At 36.5% G+C, this 24103-nt stretch overlaps 1 protein-coding gene across 1 annotated transcript in view; it reads right to left on the bottom strand.

The window, feature by feature from the left end:
* Nucleotides 1-4909: 4909 nt before the first annotated feature.
* The window catches only part of LOC137393259 (protein neuralized-like), a 38079-nt gene continuing 18885 nt past the window's right edge, over nucleotides 4910-24103 (bottom strand). Inside the window, exons 4-9 of the mRNA XM_068079720.1 lie at nucleotides 21640-21754; nucleotides 15891-16091; nucleotides 15148-15449; nucleotides 12457-12655; nucleotides 8397-8516; nucleotides 4910-5838 (exon numbers count right to left, since the gene is read on the bottom strand). Coding sequence (XP_067935821.1) covers nucleotides 5381-5838; nucleotides 8397-8516; nucleotides 12457-12655; nucleotides 15148-15449; nucleotides 15891-16091; nucleotides 21640-21754 — 1395 coding nt within the window. The 3' untranslated portion in view covers nucleotides 4910-5380. The remainder of the gene's footprint in view (nucleotides 5839-8396; nucleotides 8517-12456; nucleotides 12656-15147; nucleotides 15450-15890; nucleotides 16092-21639; nucleotides 21755-24103) is intronic.

The following is a 24103-nucleotide window of genomic DNA, read 5'->3' as shown; positions in this document are numbered from 1 at the left end:
AGGTCATTTGTTCACGTAACAATTTGAGCGCCATATTTTGCTGTGCTACATGGTCATGCTCTTTTTTAAAGTAACCTAGCAACATTGTACAACATTTAATCTCAATGAGCTTTTGGGTGTTTTTATCCATCCCCAATCTTAATCAACCTATATATCAAAGTCTAAGCTAAACTCAAAGCTAAGCTATCAAAGCTAAACTCACCTGAGAAATGATATATCATTAATCCTCAGTGTTTCAGGGTTGTCGTAGTGGTAGCAATTAATGGCAAAACACTGATTCCCAGCAGATAAATGAGTTTTTTCCTGGGATAACTATGATCCGCCATTTCACTAATTACAGCCGGAAGCCCATTTAGCAGTAATCAAGATGGTGCTCAAATCGTTGCACGGAAGTTCATTGGTTTAGATAGACCAATGCCATTCCAGGGGTAGTATAAGTCAGTGGCTATTGCGAGGCCTTCTGATGCATAGGTGGTAGATAGATTATGTTGCTGACAGGATGTGAAGAAACGCCCTAGAAGGTGCACTCTCTTCTATTCATCCCCAAGGCTCGACAAAAAAAGCACGTTTTAGGGGTGTTTTTTGGTGGCCTGACACTCTAGAGTGTTTTCATAAAAAAGAGTATGTTTTTTTAGCTTGGTACATGGATACCCCTTTTCACACAGTGGAAAGGGGTATTCATGAGCAAAAAGGGGCAATTAGTTGGCAATGAAGTGACAAAGGTGGCAATGAAGGACAGTTGGTGATGAAGTGACAAGGGGTAGTTTTTATTAATGTGTAAGTCAGTGGAAGGGGTGCATTTTATAACATCTCAGACTAGCCCTTAGGGATGAATAGAAAAGAGTGAACCCCCTGGAAAAAAACGCATAAGCAGTTCAGAAGAAATTGGGCTGAATAGCTCAGTGAGATCACGTTGATACCTCATTTTTCCTTAAAGGTTGACTTGCAACAAAATTCACATTACAGTTATTTAATATGAAAAGATTCACCATGTCTTACTCTGTTGTGTTGTAGGTGCAAAACATATGGAAATGTGATTACAAGCTCTTAAAATCTCAAAAACGAACAGTTAATCGCAGCCACATGAGACCGCCGTAGTTTGGATTCTCTTTCCAAAACGGCTCAAATGTGACTTAGCTGTAGGAGATGGTTTCTGTTTACACTTTCATGCAACCTTATTCGTCGAAGTATTTTCACAAATACACTTCAAGCATAAAATAAAACCATGTAATTGTCCTTACGCGTCTATTTCATCATCATTGTAATTCTGTCACTTTAAGCACTGATATCTCAAAACCTACCGTAAAAATTCGTTTAGTTTTTCAACCTTTGCTCGAAGGAGTGCATATCATCCTCTGATGAACATGAGGAGCCTGTTGGTCACCTGCGATAGTCAAAAAGTGCTGCAGAAGCTGTTCACGTGATTTGGTAGGAAGTATGGGTCACATGATCAGATTACGACTAGATGATTAGACCAGGCTGAAACGATACTGTGAATTAGCGAGCATTTTTATTTTGTACAGGCTATACAGAACCCAAAATATTTGTCATAAACCAGTGCTACAAGACGTTTTATATCGAGCTTTTTAGTGGCCTTTAATTTCACGTGATAACATCACGTGTCAAAACATTAACCAAACTGTTGGAGTACGTCAGCCAAATAAAGAGATTTCAAACTACAGCGTTTTTGTGATGGCTGCGATTAACTGTTCATTTTTGAGCTTTTAAAAGCTTGTAATCACATTTCTACATATTTTTGCACCTACAACACAGCAGAGTAAGACATGGTGGACATTTTAATACCAAATACCTGTAATGTGATTTTTGTTGTAAGTAAACCTTTAAAAATAGGCTATGGGCCGAGCAGGCAAAAGAGCTCTAAAAATGATGTTCAGTTGGCACCCCTTTTCAGTAGTAATTTCTGCAGTGATTCAAACTAATTTTGGTATGGAGATTTTAAAACTGAAGAGTTGCCACAGCTACCATTCCCACTTCTATGAAAAACTTGATAGAAATGATATTTTAAGACTTATCTCCCCTGTAAATAAGATTCTTTCTATAGAAGCATCAGATTTGCAAATTTTACCATAATTATTTTGCAGTGATTTAGGATGTAAGTGGTGAAATCAAAATTCATTTTCTATCTATTTTTGTAGATTCCATATCCTACGATTGTTACACGCACATGTAAACAATATACATGTACATGTATATACGTGTATGTACATGTGTATATAATTGTATGGTTTAATAACTTTGACTGTACTTAGTCCCAAATCCAGGCAAGCATTAATTGATAACAACCTCCGGTTGTGTGTTCTTAGTACAAAGAATGTGAGTTTTAGTTTGTCAACCTGAGCTTTTTAAGGGCCTAGTGACTTGACTCTAGAACCATCAAACAGTTGCGGACAGTTGTTGGCAGGTTTGAGACTCAGCTCCCCAACTATCTTGTAATCCTGATAGCTTAAGATGTTGCATGAGGCTCCAGTGTCTAGCTGATATTCAATCACTTTTTTCCTGTTTCCACTCTTGGTTTCTATTGATGCTAGTAACTTCTTATGTTGTTTTGTTACTTTGATCATTACCATTATCGATCTATCTGATTCTCCTTCATTGTCTTCTGGTAACTGAAACACAGCTTTACACCTACATAGCTTTTGATAGTGATTATAATTATTACATCCCTGACATACCTTGCCATATGCTGGACATTTTCTGGGGGAATGGCTTGTTCCACAATTTCCTCAGTATGCTCTTGCAAAAGAATTACTAATTTCTGGACTCAGGACTCTTCTATTGGACTGCTGGTTATTTCTTGGTTCTGATCTGACAGCTGTTCTGTTCTTATTTTCACTGCGTGTACAGCTTCCTTAGGGTTTATTAGTTTGAAGTTGTTACTAGATGATTCACTAAGGTTGCATTGCTTGATTGCGATTGCTAAATCTAGATCATCGATTATCTAATAGTGCGCCTTGTACCCTCGCTCGTCATTTATGACCAATGATATAGTTTGTAGCAACTTTTTTGGCAGTTTTCTGCAAAAACCCCCCCCCCCCAATTTGTCTAGCACATCCTTTAGAACATTTTTAGATTCCCCAGTTTCATATTTGAATATTTTAAATATGTCCACACTTCGTGGCCCAACGCATCTTAAAAGCAGAGCTACCTTGACTATCATCACTGGTTGTTTTCTCTGTGGCCACGGGAAAAGGCTCATATCCCTTTCTAAATCTTACTCATTGCATAGGGTCGCCTCCATCTTCGATTGGCTCAAGGGCAAGAATATCCATTCCTAGACTCATGATTATAGATAATTCCGGCTCTCTGAGGGTTCATGAATATTTTCCTCACTTGTAGGGCATCACGTTCATGTATCTAGTATGAGTTACACACTTCATGGTTTAGTAATATGGTCAAGATAATCTTGATGTTTTATGACTGTGGCCACGCTGCTGCAAGAGGCCGGTCCACTGTTTATTTTTGTAGGTAATAAAAACGCACAACCGCATAGACAACGAATACGCATAATAGTTATATAATATCATCAACATGCGTGTATTTTGTATTCTCCATGGCAGCTCCTTTGCTGAAGATAACAAATGGTATAAGTAGTTTGAAGAAAAAGTCATTTCATTTCAGTTTGCAAGTTTTAAAAGTTGACTTGCAAAAGGTTTTGTGATGAGGCAAGGATTTCCAGAGTTGTTTGAGGGAGCAAGTGTTGTGTGAGGTTAGGACTACTTATTGTTTGAGCTAGGGCACTTAGTGAATCATTTTGAAGGTGTTTAATTGTATGCACTCGATAGTTGGCATGTACAACTGTCAAGAATAAAATAGCACACTTTTTTGTACCTTTTTAACAAATGGTTTGCTTCTAAGCTTCGAACCTACTGAATATGTTTATGGTGATAGATTGTTGTCATGTTGTTGACTGTAGTCATAGCCTTCATGGCTTTGTTAGCCAGTTTTCATATAGCGATAGTAAGTTTACCATTTGTTTGCGACCTGTCTTCTGTTTAACGCAATAAATTTTTTGAAGTTTTTTCATGTTACCTTTGGTATCAATACTATGGAGCCTTGTAAAGTGTGATGAAGTCACCTGACAAGTAAGGTAGAAGGTCAGTCCTGACAAAATCACCTTGCGCTAGTATTACCCAAATGCGCATAACACCTAAATGTCTATAGACAATCCTTCAGCTCTGTTAGTGAAATGACAGCTTATGATTATTAGTCTCTCATACCCTTGAGTCACTATTTGTATATCAATTAGGGATTTATATCTATATATTTAAAAACAATTTTTTACTTGCCATAATACATAAATATTACTAGAGCTTCATGATTTCTGAAAACCATCATACGATTCTATATATCACAATATTATTATTTAAAAAAATTAATTGTATATTTTAACATAAACTGTTTTGCGTTCATGATAAATAGAAAATTTATTTCATGAATGTGCGTGGAAGGCCATGGAATAAACTTATTCAGTGATGGGAAGGCCCGCGCATGTTTTAGTCCCGGCATCACTCATTTGAAGATCGTTAGGCGTAAGATAAATTTCCATTACTCAATTGGGTATTTTGTTTATATGATTAGCAATATCTCTATAAGTGGTGATTTTCAAATCGTCTACCTTAAAAATCACCGAACAATTAAATCGCCATATCATGAAGCCCATGTAATACTAGGAGCTGACTCATTTTTCAGTCCCAATGTATTTATTGTAAATAATGGCAAAGTGATTCAATGATGGGACGAGATTTTTATGACCAATTAATGTAGCTTGAGATATGATGTTTCAAATAACCTTCCTTCTAAAGTAAATTGACTGATGAGTTAATGGCTTGCTGCAAGCACCAAACTAAATCAAATTTTGACTGGACTGTCAATTCAGTGCTCAAATTACTTGCGGGTGAGAATTTATTAACGAAAATCAGGATGTATACAGTTGAATTATACACAACTGAAAATACAAAATATGAAAATATATATCTTATTACACTCACACAATAATATTATTGCAGAATTATGCTGGCTAGTTATCTAGAAGGGAATAAAAAAGCCAGGAACTATGGCTAGTGAACTAGTGCTTGACGAGTAATTGTATTTCAGCCTCCAGCTCTCGGTTGCAATCTCAGAGTGTTTATGATTCTTCTGTAAGTCCGGGATCACAACATTGGGAGCAAAATGAGTCACGCTCACAATATTCTTGGTCAAACCATGAATGAGATGGCACAAAGCAGTAACAAGGCACTTGCTAGTATAACAACATATTAATAAAGGCAGGATGAAATTCATAACGGACTTATAAGTAGTTATCATCCTCGTAGTAGATGATGAAACAAGAAGACTAATAGCATTTGTCTTTCCAATTAGATTAAGATTTGTATATTCGAATGACATCCTTTATATCCTGCCTGCAGATGGGGCAGAGAGGGTCAGTGCTAGCCTTGACGGATAGAGCGCATTCATAGCACATGCACATGTGTCCGCAAGTGTATATCACACAGTTGCAAGGCTTGTCAAAACAAACTGTGCACTCATTAGCCAGATTCTGCGCTGTCTCATCAACTTCAGCTGGAGTTGAGGATGGACCGCTTGATTCCGAGTGGAAAGAAGGGGAGCTAGCAGCGCCTCCCAAGGTACTGCTTCTTTGCAAACGTGGGGGAATGGGCGGGGCATCAAAAGCCGATGGCAGTTCTACTGTAAGTGTAGAAGCTGAAGGAGAAGTGATATCAGGGATGCTAGCAGGTCTTAGCTGAACAGGTGACAGTTTGTTGAGACGGGGGAGAACAGGAGGACTCCTTGCCTCAGACCGACTGGCTCCTATGACACCTTCAGAGAGATTAAATGTATAATTAGTGATAACAATTCTTTATGTTTTCCGCAGTGGGCTGCAGGTTGTTGAATTCTTTGAAGTGGATCACTGATAAAAATAAGAAAATAGTGACAAAAACATGTCCGCAAACCACATTTTTATGAAAATTTTTATAAGCATCATCCTTTTTTGGGAGCCAAACAAATTGCCATTTAATGATAGTATAGTATAAACGGTTTAAAAGACCCACACTGTTCTTTTATATTGCATGTGTCCCAATATATCGATGTCTCATTCACATCTTATAATTACACAGAGTAACTGTAATGTTCAGGTATATTGACCAGATTATAGATTTGTGTAGCATATAATTCCTTAGAAGGGAGAATTTGTGTTCATGCTGGTAAAACTTGAAGTTTGTCGCAATAATTCACTAATCACCAAGGTAGTGGTTAAAGGGGAACTACTTGGCAAGCAAGCTAAAGATTTCAATGTTGAAAGCTGTGATCGAAAGAACCATCCTGAGTAACTGAAGTATAGAACCTTGTGATCGAAAGGTTCAGTCACGAAAGATTCTGGTACGGCACAACCCGAGCTTGTGTGTTATTTGACTACTTATTACTAGTGAATGCTGTATCTACTTTACTTATCTACAAATAATAGATTCAATCATTTTATTAGGAGCAGACGTAAAACAGGAAATAACTGGAATGACAATAATTTTGTAAGTTGTGCTGACCTGAGTAGCTGCTCCTTTTAAACATTTAAATATGCTCTTTCGAGAAAGCTTCCATTTGGTTACCATAATAAACCCTAATGGCGCTGACAAGAATATGCTCGTCATTACAGAAAAAAGGAAACTAAAACAATATTTGATTAAAACCCGTGTTATTAGTAAAATTGTTAAAGGTTGCCTTGCAACAAAATTCACATTACAGTTATTTGGTATCAGAAGGTTCACCATGTCTTACTCTGCTGTGTTGTAGGTTCAAAATATGTGGAAACGTGATTACAAGCTCTTAAAAGCTCAAAAACGAACAGTTAATCGCAGCCATCACGAAAACGCCGTAGTTTGGAATCTCTTTCCAAAAAGACTCAAATGGAACGTAGTTGAACACGATGGCTTCTGTTTACACTTTCATGCAACCTCATTCGTCGAAATATTTTCACAAATATACTTCACGCATTCAATAAAACCATGTCTATTGTCCTTACGCGTCTATTTCATCATCATTGTAATGCTGTCACTTTGAGCACTAATATCTCAAAACCTAGCCTAAAAATTAGTTTAGCTTTTTATCCTTAGCTCGAAGGAGCTAAGGATCCATATCATCCTGAAGGATGATATGAAGGATGAAGGATCCATGAAGGAAGGATCCTCCATGAAGGATCCATATCATCCTCTGATGAACATGACGAACCTGTTGGTCACCTGTGATAGTCGAAAAATGCTACAGAAGTTGTTCGTGCCATTTGGCAGGAAGTATGGTTGACATGATCAGATTACAACTACATGATTAGACCAAGCTGAAACAAAACTGTAGAGTAGTGAGCATCTATATTTGATAACGGCTTTCCGGTAGAAGCTGAAGGTTTGTCATATAACATCACGTGTCAAAACAATAACCACGTCGAGTTGAGTACGTCATCGAAATAAAGGGAATCCAACCTACAGCGTTTTCGTGATGGCAGCGATTAACTGTTCATTTTAGAGCTTTTAAGAGCTTGTAATCACATTTCCACATATTTTGCACCTACAACACGGCAGAGTACGACATGGTGAATCTTTTGATACCAAACAACGGTTACGTGAATTTTGGTGCAAGTCAACCTTTAACACAAGAATTTATAGCAATTTTTAGAAATTATTGTGATAACAATTTTTCAAAATTAATAACATCTCACTCATTTTTATCTTCAGGTAATTTTTGCATATTCTTCAAACTTTCTCTTATTTTTGTAAAATATGAACTTGATAACTCAAGGCCTCCATATCATTTAGATACTTATATACTGCAATAAAGAAAATACTACAAAAAAAATATTTGAGGTTTAAATTTACAGTTCATAAACATCTCTTGACATTTTCAAGCTAAGCAAGACTGTGTGTTTGTATTTGATAAAGATTTATAGTCAAACTGGAAACTTGAGTCCGTGTGAAAAACAGGGTAGTTGCTGTGAGATATGAGCATAGTTAATTTTCTAATCATGATATGCCATCATGGATATTTGATGTGATAAAAATTATTTTGCATAATAGTGTTTAAATTTATTTTTACATTATAAAATTTATCAATGTTTTATTATATAGTAATTACAAGACAAGAGAATAAAAGTTTAATCCTAGTAAAAAGTAATACCCTTCCATATACGTTGTGGCCAGTCTCAATAAGGTTATTGTTACAAGAAAAAAATTGCGAGGCTAATTAATGTGATAATGACTTGCTATTACTGTCCAAAGTTCCTCACATAGTCCATAATAACAAGCGGAAGTCTTGTTTATTCAAACATTGAAGGAGATACTGAAAGAGAGCCAAGCTGTGCATTGATGGTAGTAAAAGAGACCACAACTCACCAAACAGCTTGATACGGCTGAACTGGCCATAGAGGTCCCAGAACATCCACATGTCCACAGTCTTGTCCACATGCATTATCACTACTGGAGGATTTGAATTGCGGTTGAACAAAATTTCTCCTGCAAAACAATTATTCTGCACATCAGAAATTCTGTTTTCATGTTTGGATATTCGACTTGCGTAGCATCTTATGATTTTAATTATAGCCACGTCTCAAGTTTGTACTTAAAATAAAACTCACCTTGTAAGTAAAGAGGTGATTGCGCTAGGTGCACCTGTTAAGTGATATGCAACTAGCATATTAAACTGTTAAAAAGTATGTACATATACACTAAACGTCCCTAGTTTTATTTTAGCATAATTTCCATTTAGAACTATAATTATGAATGAAAAACTACCAATAAATGGTTGAATACAAAAAACCACAAAAATTAATTAATAGCCGTGCTATATATCGATGGCGACAAATAACCAAACCTGCTAACAAAACAACACGATCAAAACTTATTTAACTCTGAAACTAAACACTTATCCACCTTGTCAATCATCGTGAAACTGAGAGATTTGGGTTGCCAAGACTTTTTTTTGACATGATAAAAATGCTTGTGCACGCGCTCTTAAAAGGGGTAACAACTCCTATATGGAGTTTCTTTAGCTCATAACCGGGACGCGGATTCTTTGACAGTACTACATTCTACAGACTAATCTCGCTTTACCTAAACCTGCTGCTTTATCAACTTGTGGCCAGAGACATGTCTCATGCCAGATGTCTGAGGCCTGGCCCAGCCTTCTTGTTTATCTCAGATAGATAAGATGTATGCCTGCCCTGGGGCTTGCTCGCTGACTTACATGCCCAACACCTTAATTAGCCATGCTATTGTGCTTCTGGGACTGCATCACTACTTTCATAGCTAATTGATAAAACGTTTACATATATATTGTTTCTTTTCTTAATTATTAGTATTATTACTAATTTCAAATAGTTTATGATTGATGCGAATAAAACCAAACATTCATTGATAAAAACTTTAAACATTAAAAAAATTTGATCCTTTTCAAGATAAACTTCTAAAAATGTTGCAACTAATTTGAACCTTATTTATGCTAAATGCTTAATTAAACATGTGCACTATCTAAATACTTAATTAAACATGTGCACTATCTAAATGCTTAATGAAACATGTGCACTATCTAAATGCTTAATTAAACATGTGCACTATCTAAATGCTTAATTAAACATGTGCACTATCTAAATGTTTAATTAAACATGTGCACTATCTAAATGCTTAATTAAACATGTGCACTATCTAAATGCTTAATGAAACATGTGCACTATCTAAATGCTTAATGAAACATGTGCACTATCTAAATGCTTAATTAAACATGTGCACTATCTAAATGCTTAATGAAACATGTGCACTATCTAAATGCTTAATGAAACATGTGCACTATCTAAATGCTTAATGAAACATGTGCACTATCTAAATGCTTAATTAAACATGTGCACTATCTAAATGCTTAATTAAACATGTGCACTATCTAAATGTTTAATTAAACATGTGCACTATCTAAATGCTTAATTAAACATGTGCACTATCTAAATGCTTAATTAAACATGTGCACTATCTAAATGCTTAATTAAACATGTGCACTATCTAAATGCTTAATTAAACATGTGCACTATCTAAATGCTTAATTAAACATGTGCACTATCTAAATGCTTAATTAAACATGTGCACTATCTAAATGCTTAATGAAACATGTGCACTATCTAAATACTTAATTAAACATGTGCACTATCTAAATGCTTAATGAAACATGTGCACTATCTAAATACTTAATTAAACATGTGCACTATCTAAATACTTAATTAAACATGTGCACTATCTAAATGCTTAATGAAACATGTGCACTATCTAAATACTTAATTAAACATGTGCACTATCTAAATGCTTAATTAAACATGTGCACTATCTAAATGCTTAATTAAACATGTGCACTATCTAAATGCTTAATGAAACATGTGCACTATCTAAATACTTAATTAAACATGTGCACTATCTAAATACTTAATTAAACATGTGCACTATCTAAATGCTTAATTAAACATGTGCACTATCTAAATGCTTAATTAAACATGTGCACTATCTAAATGCTTAATTAAACATGTGCACTATCTAAATGCTTAATGAAACATGTGCACTATCTAAATACTTAATTAAACATGTGCACTATCTAAATACGTTATTTCTTAGCGCATAGGTATGCGCTAAGAAATAACGTATTTATAGGCACCGCACATAGGTATGCGGTGAATAAAAGAGCTAAAGATTGTTTCTATTTAATTTTTTTTTAACAGTGTTCACGCAAAAGAGCCTCATTTGACAAATATGAAAGGTTTTGTAAAAAGAATTGCATTTAACAACCAAATAACATATTTACAGGGATGTGTTTAATTTTTAGTTAACTTATCAATAAATAGTATCCATGACATAATAACAATTGAACATGATTTAGATACGTTCATGTTAATCGATTAACCGTAAGAAAAAGACAACTCGTAACAAACATTACTATACAAACTTCGATTTGAGCGTCACTCATTTGCTATCATGGAGCAGATGATTTCTTTATTAGTCTAAATGGTTCAGCCGAAAGAGGTAAAACAAAATTGAATGATTGCCTAATTGAAATTCAAAGCTAAAAAGATTTTAATCAACTATCTGAAAAAATCAGCAAAATTTCACGACATAATTTTAATGCAACAAACAAACTGATTGTTTTGACAGCTGCTGCTGGCATCAGCTAGAAATTATCGGTGTGAGATTTTAGGTGAGATTAAAGTCATAACGTAATGGATGCATTATGTTCTCAAATGTGATGCAATGAAAAATAAGATACTCAACATCGGAATGGCTGGCTATTTGCAAGGTCTCAAACCATGACTATCAAAACCATTTACCATGACTATCCTTATAGATTATATGACTAACTTGTCCTGTAGCTCTCGATCCTTGAAAAGAATGAATTAACCCATGCCATAGATAGGTTAGGTGATAATGCACCTGCAAACCATTGAAACAGTCACAACTCCTACCATTGCTACGATGAGTGAATGTTCTGTGAAATTTCTTTTGTATCATCATGTAATGAAAAATGCCATTTAAGTTGTTACATGTTATCGCATGATTGTAATAAAAAAAACTTTAAGATTGGAGGGCGTTTAACTAGTGATTCTGTGCTGTGCGTGTTTGGTACCAACGACCTGCTGTTAGAATCATTGCAGAAATTTTTCGACCATTTTTCTCTAGTCAGTAGCATTCTAAATTTTAGTTCTTGTCTATGCCAAGTCTTCATTCCCCCTCTACAGATTTTTTAGGTCACATTTTGTCGTCCTATAACCTTTCTTAAATTGGAGTTGCCTATTTAATGTAATTTTATCAAATACGAGATATATAATATCAAATGTTTTTTGTTGGTGTTCTCAGGTTAAGTTATGCGGGCCGCAAAAGGTGTATAGTTGCTGGATAGCTTGATCAGCAAAAATGACTTGGACAAACCTGAGCAGGTGGACACACTAATAACCGTCTCGACATAGCAGGTTTTAAAAACAAAAAACTTCCGGAGCCAAGGTAACCGAGGCAACTGATAATGTCAATAGTTACATTGATGCTGATGCTACTTGAAGAAATAGACATACAGCCGATTAAGCTAAGACCTCAAATTATACAGAAACTGTGAAGTCTTTTTGGTGTTCAATACCTAAATTTATGATTAAACTAATATTTTCCGTGTCTGTAAAAATGAACACAGCTGGAATTGTACTCTGAATCAAATGTCTAAAAAGCCGTATGTATGACCACCTCAATAATGGCAGCGTTACATAAAAACAATTCCTACGTTATTAGCAATATGAATATAACCAGAAACAAATACACAGACAATGAATAATTATAATTTAGCTTGCGAAGTCGTTCCCAGTTTAATATTCACTGATTTTATCTGTACAATTTGTTTTGTGTCATGCCTATCTCCTACTCTTCCTCTGTCAATACTAACCATCGTTTGACATGGTAAAACAGAGCTCGTCACCCACTTCCGCAGATGTCACGACGTCTTTGTGTACAACCCAGTACTCGGGCCTGTCAAGCAATTGGTCAGAATCATCTGGGAGTTCTTGAGAAATGAGTCGACTCGGGTTACAGGATGTCACACCAACTGTCAGACCTCCAGAGTATGACACGTCCATTGCGAGCACCTGTGATGAGATTTTCTTGAAATCCAATGGTTTAAATGTGTGTGTTTTATTTCATTCAGAAAATTAAAACATTAAGCAAAGAATAAATGTACAGTGCACCCTCGAGATACGATGTTAATCCGTTCCAAGGCTGGCATCGTATGGTGAAAAAATCGTATGTCGGGGTATATAAACCATTGTAATTATACAATGGAAACATACAAGGTAAAAATCGTCCAAAGTTTCATAAGAATGTGGTACATATTGAAAATTAGTAACAAAATAGTATGTTAATTTATGTTTTAGTATGTATTTTGAATTAGTTTTCTGAATATCAACTTATTATCACGAAATTTTATCCTTCATAAGTTTCTGTCGTCACTTTCATTATAAAATTTAGCATGTCTGGTTGAAACCTCTATCAACCAGAATTCAATAAGGTCGAGCGATGCAGTTATCGAAAGCGGCCTCTCACATACTTGACCATTTAATGGCTACCGAGAAGAAAAATGAAATTTTATTTACTATTATACAGGACGTACATACCTGCCAACTCTCACGCATTTGGCGTGAGACTCACGCAATCACCATAAAGAAAAAATGAGAAATGCGTGAGATTTTTGCCCCAATTTCCACAATTTTATACATACTATCATTGATACATCAATTGCCCCAAAACCAAATCTCACGCATTGTCCCACTCTTGGGTTGGCAGGTCTGAGGACGTACATACCTTTGGAGTAACGTGACTTTAGCTGGTACATGTAGCGAATAAAGCAGAGAGGAGGTAAAAAAGTATCAATGTTAATCATGTTGCTGTACACTTGAAGGTTAATTTAATACGTAATGAAATGGATTTTTAGCAGGCGAAAGAAAGTTGTCTAATCCTGTCCAATTTTTCTTCTGATTTAAAAGAAAAAATGCTGGTGCAATGCAGAAAACTGCTAGCTAGCTAACGCTTGTAGAAGGATCCAGAGAAGGTGCTACAGTAGTTTTTCTAATATGAACCGTGCACAAGAATCAATGTAACCATTCGTACAAAGTTTGTACATATTTATACACTAGAGGACAAGGCTTTAACAAGTTTCAGAAAGTAATGTGAATGCATCAACTATCTTGAGTAGCTAGTTATATGAGTTACATACATACGATGAATTGTATTCACATAGGAGATAACAAGCCCATCTGCAAAGACATGGTTAAACAATAAAATAAAACATAAAATCAAAAGGAAACAAATAAAATGAATAAAATATGAAAAACATACCACACAAGAGATAAATAATATTCGTATATTATACATGTATTGTTTTAATGTACCATTCTACATCAGTAAATTAAACACTTGAAATATTTCTGCCAATGTGGGGGTTTTTTGAATCTTCTACCCCCTCGCCCTTACTAATTGGTTGCTCCTTTTGAATGCTGATCGTGTGCATGGCCTTCTAACTCCTTCAAATCTTCAGTCGTAAGCTTCTTCTTGTGCTTGCTTTAATGGAGTTCTTGTTTTAATAATAATTGCAAATGCTGATTGGTTGCGATCCTATTCCTTGACAATGTTAATAACATGGGTGCCTTCTTCTTATTTACGACATCCAACTTTGTTGACATAGAAATCTTTTTTCCTTCGTTTTGTATCAGTCTAAGATTCCATAGCTAGCGAATTAAATGTAGAAACTCGTAGTTATATACGTATGCTGACTAAAAGTTTATAGTAAAAGATATTATAACGCTACAAATGAATATTTCTTCTGCCTTGAGTATTTTACACGAAATTTTCCACGCGGACTTCTGACATGAGAGAAGTCGATCATCGTGTCTCTTCTAAACATTCTGAAAATGTTTTTGGCACACTATGTTTTGAAGTCTTTTTTTATTTCGACGTGCGTTATGAGCACACCGACCGCCAAATTTTAACTCGGGCGAAACTTTTCTCACAATCGTATGGTGAAATAAAATTCGTATAACGAGGTGAAGATCTCACAATGTTTGACTTCGTAAGGTGAAAAAATCGTATATCAGGGTAATCGTATCTCGAGGGTACACTGTAATTGACTATACGAAAAAGAATGTCTGCACAATTCCCACGTAAGTGACATATTGTGAGGCCTACATGTGTAGTAGCACTGCAGCTAGTTGAGGCTCTGGGTCCGTAGAAGCTGGCACAGGTCGGTAATAGAGATAACATTCAACATCTCACCAGAATTAGAGAAATAGGTTGGTCTTAGTTAATTTAGGTGAAACAAGTGGCGCTTGGCATGTCTTTTAAAGTTACTAAATATTGAAATTTTATTGGGAGACTTGCTTGTGATGGAGTTCTATATTCAAATGTTTTCTGACCGAAAAAAGTATAAAATATTATTAATGGTGAACTGGTTTTCCAAAACTTAGTATTATAGCGAGAGTCGTTTTTTACTGTACAAGTTTTTACTGCATGACGTGTATATTACATCAGACTGTCGTGACAAACTAGGCCAAAACAATAAATGAAGAGAGAGTAAAACAAAGCGTACCTGAATGACGACTTTCTCAAGTGGGTGTGTTGGTCTCTCACAGAACACATAGGCATTAGCGTACTCCGCATCTAGACGTGTCGCTACGGTCCTTTCAGGGTTCATTCTCACACACCTGCCTGATGTTGTATGAAAGAAGAGCGGTAGAAAATTAACCTGAGGATGGTACTTGCTAGGAGAGTTGATCGGTATACTTATGGGCGGAGTTAGTGAACCAGTCGTGTTCTTCCTCGAGTGAATGCTCATCATTCGATCAGTTGGGGAGCGCGCTCTCGAAGGCGTGGTACGAGTAGCCATCCTGTCTGTAAAAAAGAGAACATTGTTGAATGTGGAACACTTTGGAATCATTCGATGAAATCACTAGATGTTTTCAAGGCAAGTTTTTGAAAAGACAAACAACTCCAAATTACAACTGAAAAGGCAATAAAAAGTTTAGATGTCATGTGTGAACACGCAATGAAAACTAAATTGCTGATAAAAAAGCTGCTAAATCATTCTTGAGACATTTTGTATTACTTTTAGACACCTGGAACTATTTAAATGGACAGAAAGACTGTCTTCTATTTGAATAGGCAAATATGGTATTTTGCGGCCGATCAAATGCGAACTGATGAATCGATGGCACGATAAAATAACTCCTTGTTTGGACAATTAACGGTGCCTTAAGCTCGTATTTTAAGCAAAATAAAAAGAAGATGAACACAACTCAAACAAACTGAGAATCTTGAGATATGCAAACTCACCCACAAATTCAACCCCTTTGGCATTGCCATATATGTCAATGAGTGCCCATATAGGTGATGCAGCATTCACTCCACAAAAGAATGGTCCAGGTAGGTTTTCACCATTAAGTGCTATGTTCACTTCTCCTTGTCGGTTCACGTGGTATGTGATCACATAATCAACTACTCCAAAACGCTCCGGCAAGGCTTTAGCCCAGTTACCTGCAATTATTAATCAAACTGCACTTGATACTGATAAAAAGGAGCAAAGCTTTGCTCCAGCTGAATGCCATTCAAATTATCTTGCTGCCCATGTCTTCAAGACGGTACACTCACAAAGTGGAACGTCAGGTCTTTTACGGATACATGGTATTATTATCACTCTAAACTCCTCCATGAAAAATGGCCTAGTTCGAAATGAAAGACATCACAATGACTTGATCTTCAGAAGTTCTAGGGTACAGACATTCCTAAAAGTTGAGTTGCAACAAAATTTGCATTACAGTTATTTGGTATTAAAAGATTCACCATGCCTTACTCTGCTGTGTTGTAGGTGCAAAATATGCGGAAATGTGATTACAAGCTTTTAAAAGCTCAAAAACAAACAGTTAATCGCAGCCATCACGAAAACGCCATAGATTGAACTTCACAAAACGGCTAAAATAGGACATAGTTGAACGTGATGGCTTCTGTTTACACTTTCATGCAGCCTCATTCGTCGAAATATTTTTACAAATATACTTCACGCATTCAATAAAACCATGTCCATTGTCCTTACGAGTCTATTTCATCATCATCATCGTAACGCTCCCGTTTTGAGCACTGATATCTCAATACCTACCGTGAAAATTTGTTTAGTTTTGTAACCTTAGCTCGAAGGAGTGCATATCATCCTCTGATAAAAATGACAAGCCTGTTGGTCTCCCGCGATAGTCAAAAAATGTTGCAGAAATTGTTCGCGATGTTTGGCAGGAAGCATGGGTCACATGATCAGATTACGACTAGATGATTAGGCCAAGCCGAAACTGAACTGTAAAGTAGCGAGCATCTAAATTTGATAAGGGCGCTTCGGTAAAACCCAAAGTGTTTGTCATAAACTAGTGCTACGGGAAGATTTATATTGGCCTTTCAATTCATGTGAGAACACCACGTGTCAAAACAATAACCACAATGTTTGAGTACGTCATCGAAATAAAGAGATTCCAAGCTACAGCGTTTTCATGATGGCAGCGATTAACTGTTCATTTTTTAGATTTTAAGAGCCTGTAATCACATTTCCACATATTTTGCACCTACAACGCAGCAGAGTAAAACATGGTAAACCTTTTGATACCACATAACTGTAGAGAGAAATTTTTTGCAAGTCAACCTTTAAAAAACAGCTGTTATTAACATACACAGACTGGGATTATTTTTAGATATATTTGGGCATATCCTTGGTTCAAATTCGGTTTTGTTATGCTGTGTGACCACAGGTTTCATGGGATTAAATATAAGGCACATGAATGATAATATTTATTACTAACCACAAACCTCTAGTTCAGATCACACATTTGATTACCAATCCGTAACAACTGTCATTACAAACACTCGAATGAGAAACAGCCATGAAATAGAATCAGCACCTGATGGTGCTGGTGTTAGAACCTGATAGTTCTTGATGGTAGTGGTTGTTAGACCCAGCCAGTACCATGTGAGTTAAAGGCAGCTCATCACCCTTCTTATCCCAGAATGGCCATGGCCTGTGTTTGCAATATGGTCGTTCCTCCCCGAGCTTGTGGGCATATGACACATGGCACACCGCCTCAGGTAGTTTTGGGGGCCATACGGGCTTCCAATACTTCATCTGGAAAGATACCGAGTGAATCTTGCATTTGGTGCAAGACCTCCAGTTCTCGCCCACCCACCTCAAACTGTTCTGTGGTTATTTTCTTCCAGAGGCTATGGCCCGATACATGGTGGCCACTGGTCTGTGGCCTCAGATCCATTGCCTCTCAATGGTTGGTGTCCTTAGCCATCCACTGGGTTGCTGTTGGAGGCTGCCGGTGATCTAACACAGCATCAGGTGTGCCTGTTCCGTGGAACCACTGTCGCTGCCTAGGTTCGATCCCACCACTTTTAAGGCAGTCTCACATGGGTAACTGAGTAGCTTGTCTGGATATGCAATGTTCCCCAGGTTCAATACTGACGCTTTAAAGGCGGGTGTCCTTTTCGATCAACTTATTGGTATTCATGCGTTTATTCTTCTCCGATATTCTTCAATCAGCTTTTTTCAGCAGAGTTCCTCGTCCCTCAGTTCAATTGTTTTCGCATTGACGAAGGTTTTCAGAGACTTGCCTGTTCAGGCCATCTGCATTACAATGCCTGTCTGGCTTGATGTTCCAGTATTTAACGAAATTCAACCAGTACCTCTAGCCAACGGGCTACCCGGTTGGAAGGTTTACTGCTACGAGACCGCCAGAGAAGGGAAGCATGGTCTGTTAGTAAAATGAATTTTTGACCATAAAGGTAGAGACGGAAGTGTTTGACAGCCTTAATTTCCTTCGGCGTGACGCAGTAATTGTGCTCCGCCGGTATCAGTGTTTTCCTGTAGTAAGCTATTACCCGCTCGTGACCTTTCTGAACCTGGAAAAATACTGTTCCTACGACATGACGAGTTTTTAAGACGTATTGTTGCTAGGGGTAGAGATACCCACAAAACAGGGGAGAGGTGATGATTTGTTCGAGGTGGTTGAAAGCGACCTGCTCCTAGTCTGCCTACTTCCAGGGTTCTTTCTTGGCTGTCAGTCAGTATAGGGAATGGGCTACCATGGCACACTCGGAGATAGACTGTCTGTAATATCCAATTGTGCTCAAGAACCCTTGCAATTATTTTACTTCGCAAAGCGTCGGCCATTTCCGAATTTTTTCCACCTTGACTGGGTTCATTGATACCACATCTTACTGATGATATGACTCAGGTAGCAAACTTTAGGCTAAAACAACTCGCACCTTGAGGGCTTTCGACTATTGTACCGCTCTCTGAAGTAGCTGGAAGACTTCCTTAAGGCAATCCAGACGAGTTTTAAAATCTGGGCAATGATGATGATGTTATCAAGACACAGCAGTAAGGTGCGTCAATGGAAGCCATGCAAGACGCCTTCGGTGAGTCTCTGGAAAGTGGGCGGGGAGAAAGTCGACCAAACGGCAACAACTTATATTTCCAGTAACCGGATCAGGTGGAGAAGGCTGATTTTTCCTGGGCGTTCGCATTCAAGGGCACCTGCCAGTAACCACTGGCCTAAGGATGTCTAAGGACGCTAAGGATGTCTGCAGGACACATTTACTTAGTTCTGCACCTAGCTAGTAGAAACAACACCATATGTTTCAGTTTAATACATATATTTTGCCTTTTTGAAATACAGTAAATAAACATACAGTCAAGCAAGTGCAAAATGACTCTGTCTAGCTATGTCCCTGTTTCGTCTTTATATCTGCTCGAAGGTTTTGGCTCCGCCTCCTCCCAGGTCGGTGTTGAATCGGTCATGAAGCTGAACTGACATGAGTTGTGTCAGCTGTGGAGGTTTTATCTGGTTTACTTTTCACCGCAGTCTTTCGCAGTTATTTATTAACTATCGCTGCTTTTCAAAGCAGTTAAAACTAAAATTCTAATGGCAGCATAGAGAAAAGGTCTGTCAAACTGTCTGTTAGCGAAAGGGCTAAATTAGTTTTTTTCTGAGAAAAAGATCAAAAAATTTAAGATAGGCTCATCAAATGAGCAGTACAAAGTCCTTTAGGAAATTTATATAGCATTTCAGCGACTGAATCATGAATACATAACAAAAATTATGGTCAAAATCAGTTTAAATCAGTTCACTATACGGGTCTTTTAAAATATGATGTAAAAACTGAGCTAATATTGATCTTTGTCTCGTCATGCAAGGTAACTCTGTACAATTTTGTGAATCAGCAGAAGTGTATGCAGTTCTCCTCATAATCATTTGGTTTTACCATACTCAATATAATATCAAGCAGCACTTCATACCTTCTTTTATCTGTTTTAAATTAATGGATCCTAAAAATATAGTATAAGTGGTACTGGTAAAAAGAATTAGAACTACAAATAACAATAACACACAATGTCTTTGGATCGATTTTTCACAAAATCTCAGAAGCTATCTAATAATTACTGAGATTAAAATTGTGATTGATCAAAAAGCCTAATAATCTGAAAGAAAATTAGAAAATTTTACAAATATACAAACAAAACTACATTTAAATAAGTTAAGTTAATTTTAAGTTCAAGCAGTGTAAGTTACCGTAAACCCTCTAATTGAATGCCACCTCTATCTGGCCGCCACCTTTAACCCTTTGACCAGGTATAAGCCCCCCAAAAACAACCGAAACTCATGTAATTTATTTTCGAAATTTCAATAAAATCGATATTTTATGAACATGCATAGCTCAAATCTTAAACTTATTCCTATGAACATAAATCTTTGTACATATACATTCATTCACATATGTGCTACTCTAAAAAAAAATACAACCATGAGCAATTGTCCCTGTATAAAACGCTTGGAAGCATTTTTTTTCGGTAGAGTCAAACGCTATAGCCGTGCGAGCCACCATAATGATCGTTTTCTCTGTATATTACAAGTATATTAATAGACCAAAAAAGTTTACATCACTTCTATCATTTGAATTATTTTTATTCTGATCAGACAAAAATCACTAACGATCACAGGATCAAGAAATCTTTTATTTTACCGTTTAGAAAGTCGAGCCGATGTTGACTGGTTTTTCCAACTTTTATTCTTTTCCAAGAAGGCCTCTCAGATAATCGTTGCATATTGTAAATCATCGACCGATATCTTGTTGATGATATTTAAAACTTACTAGTGTTCATATCCTTTGTTTAACGCTACTAGGCGACAGCTTTATAAACGTCTACCGAAATAGACATAAATGTCGTTTCCCCACGCAACCGATAAACGACATTCTGGTCGTTGCCCCTGCCAAAGGGTTAACTGACCGTCATCATATGAAAACAGTTGAAAAATAAAGCGCCACCCTTTAATTGAATGCTGCCTTCATTTGGACACCACTTTGACATTCTTTGATCTACAAACCCATAATAGCAAGTGATTGGGAGAAAAGCATCCACTAAATCGTACTAATAATGACTAATAACTCAATCACTAATAATGACTTGGTTACATCAATAACAATCAATTATTTCGTTTTTTCTTTCCTTATCAAAGTCTGTTTCTAGCTTTTCAATTCTTTCATTAAAATTTTAAAAGCAACATCATAGAAATAATTTAGCAAATGTATCAAGCTAATAGTAGTTCCTTGTTCAATGTGGTCTTGATACTTCGACGTATTTGAAAAACGGTTCACATTTACGATGGGATATAGGTTTTAGGCTAAAAGTTGTGCTTAGCGCCCATCTGACTAAAAGTTTATCATTATTTGTGCGAAACGCAAAGTGTAAAAGTTTTGCTCTGCTAACCAAAATATTTTCTGACGACAATATCGAGTAGTTCAGCATAGCAGAAGAAAGGTTGAGGTCAGAAGATGTTATGGAAAGTATTGACCAGCCAGAAGATGATCGTTCCGCCGAATGCAACAATCAGAATGCAACTGGTCGAGCAAATGATACAAATATTTTTATTTCAAAATTCATGTGTTGAAGCATTAGCGAAGCAAGTCGTAAATGAGGACAAAAACACCGGTTTATCAGAGCTGCCATGTGAAAGATGGTAAGGTAACATCTGATGAACCATACCAGGTTGGTTGGTCATGTCAGGACAAGCATATCGTGGGAGAGTATGCGGATTTATCCCAGCAGGATTATTTGATGTAAATCCAACCCGAAGGAATCCACTCCAATTGGTTGAAATCTACAAAATAAATCAATGTCTATAGCCGTCATCAGCTCAGCTTAAATACAATCCACAAGCAATAGTGCAAAACTACTAGGAACCAAATAAGAGCAGCTCATGTAAGGACATATTGAAGGTCAGATGTGTCCCAGAGGTAGTTGAACCACTCTAATAACTATGGCCAGTAGAAACAATTTTGGACCTATCACCATAGAAACAAGGTATAGTGAAACTTCGGTTCTCGAACGCTTCGGTTCTCGACCAACAAATAAATCTTTAGTCACACATGATTGAAGCAATACAGAGCAGAAATATTATCACATCAAGTGAATATATTGCATGTATACAGCTCTATGTATAAGTAGTAATTTTAATCCCAGTGATTAGTCTTGTGGTAGTATAGAGCAGAGCATAATGCAGATGCATTGCTAGTGCTTGGATCAGTGGCAGATGACTCAACTTCTATCACCTGAATATTAGCATCACTGTCTAAATTGGTGTTTTTAGCTTGAAACTTTGTTACGAGAGCTTCAAGCCTATCTGTGTGATCTCACGTTAAGACAGCACACCTCTTACATTTTGCCTTAAAACCTTTGCCTTTTGCAGTTCGAGTGAAAAACTGCCAAACGGGATTCTGTTTGCGAGGCATGTTGGAAATTTAAGGCACAACTTTAAATTTTAAAAACACAAAAAAACTTGATAAAATGAATTCTAACAATCCAACTACTTTGGCTTGTGCCCAATAAATGAAATATTAGTTTGCAAACCTAAAGCTTTTGCCCAAAAGGATTTCATTGTTGTAATTTCTAATTATAAGCAATCCTTTCTCACTGGCCAGACTTAAGAAAGTTGTCATTCATTATTAGAGATGATGATGGGATTAGTATATTTCACATGGTTTTTATATTTCATCAGTAAAGGGATCACCATATCACTTGATATAAGCAATTGAAAATGAAATTCACTAATTCATTGTTGTGCTAGGATTTCATGTAGCTTCAACTTGAGCTCCGCCATCACTTTACTAGTGTGTCCTAAAAGAACTTCCACAGCTGATAATTACATAGAATTGCATTTCTACCACACAGGAACCAATAGGAGCTTAAAATATTATGTTTTTCACACAAAAAATGAACCATAAAAACCGTCTTTTTCGGCCGGTTCAAACCGCTCAGTTTAAACTGAGCCAACCCCGATCTATATTCACCCGTTTTTATGTATAGTATGTAGTATACAGTACAGTTTATGGGGTAAAATGTTTAAAAAATACTTTACCGAAGTTGTTTTCTCGGTTTGGAATGAATTAAAATTTACATACAATAATTCTAATGGGAATCATTGTTTTGGATCTTGAACAACCCGGTTTACGAACAACCTTCTGGAACGGATTATGTTCGAGAACCGAGGTTCCACTGTAGATGGTAAAGCCTAGATAAATTGACATGAACTTTATTATCACCAGCAGAGCCATTCAAAGCAAATCAGACGATGAGAAAAAAATTACATAAAAAGTAAGTACAATAAAGAATAGCAATGTAAAACTATGAGTCTGCGAAAAAGCTTCTTTTGCATAACAACATTCTAAAATGTGAATTGGCAAGGTGTTGGTACAGCGGACCCTCAGAACACGATTTTGATTCGTTCCAGCGTTGGTATCGTATGGTGACAACATCGTACAGAGTGGTATTGAAATATAGCAATTATATGATGCAAACATCCCCTGGCAAAAATCATCAAAATTTAATACAAATATTATACACGGTGTAAATTAGTAACAAAATAGTGTGTTAACCTTAGTTACTAAAGTAACTTATAGTAACTTTAGTGTATTTAGTGTGGTCATGGTTTGCATTTAAATGTAAGGTTACAATGTGCTATGTGCAGTATGTACCATAAAAAGTTCCTACCTTCAAGACAGATGTATGTAGAACAATCTTTGAATTCAACTTAAATAAGGTTAGCTTACTAAACACGCGCACACTTTAAAGTAAGTTTTAGTATTTCGACTAAAGCTAAGTTTTAGTATGTATTTTCAACTATTTTACTGAATTTCAACTTCTTATCACTAAATTTTTATCACCTATCAGTTTCTGGCTTCCTTTTCACTATTATTTTGGCTGACCTAATTAAAACATTTTTCAACGTAATTAAGCAAAAAGCCTGAACGATGCTGTTTTCATAACGAAACTGATTTTTGTTAGCAGATAGAGGGAAGTTGTCTGATCTTTGGCCCTCTGTTCAAAGGGATCGTAACTCTAACCTTGCAAATAGTTTTGAAAGGAAATATTATGTAGGGTTACTACTTCTTACACAAAGAATACCAAACTGAGAAAAATCGGTCATCGTATCCCTTTTGGGCGATTTGAG

Source organism: Watersipora subatra, chromosome 4 (genome assembly GCF_963576615.1).
Source record: "Watersipora subatra chromosome 4, tzWatSuba1.1, whole genome shotgun sequence".
NCBI lineage: Eukaryota > Metazoa > Bryozoa > Gymnolaemata > Cheilostomatida > Watersiporidae > Watersipora > Watersipora subatra.
Note: the sequence above shows the minus strand (reverse complement) of the source record. Positions and strands in the feature narration are given on the sequence as shown.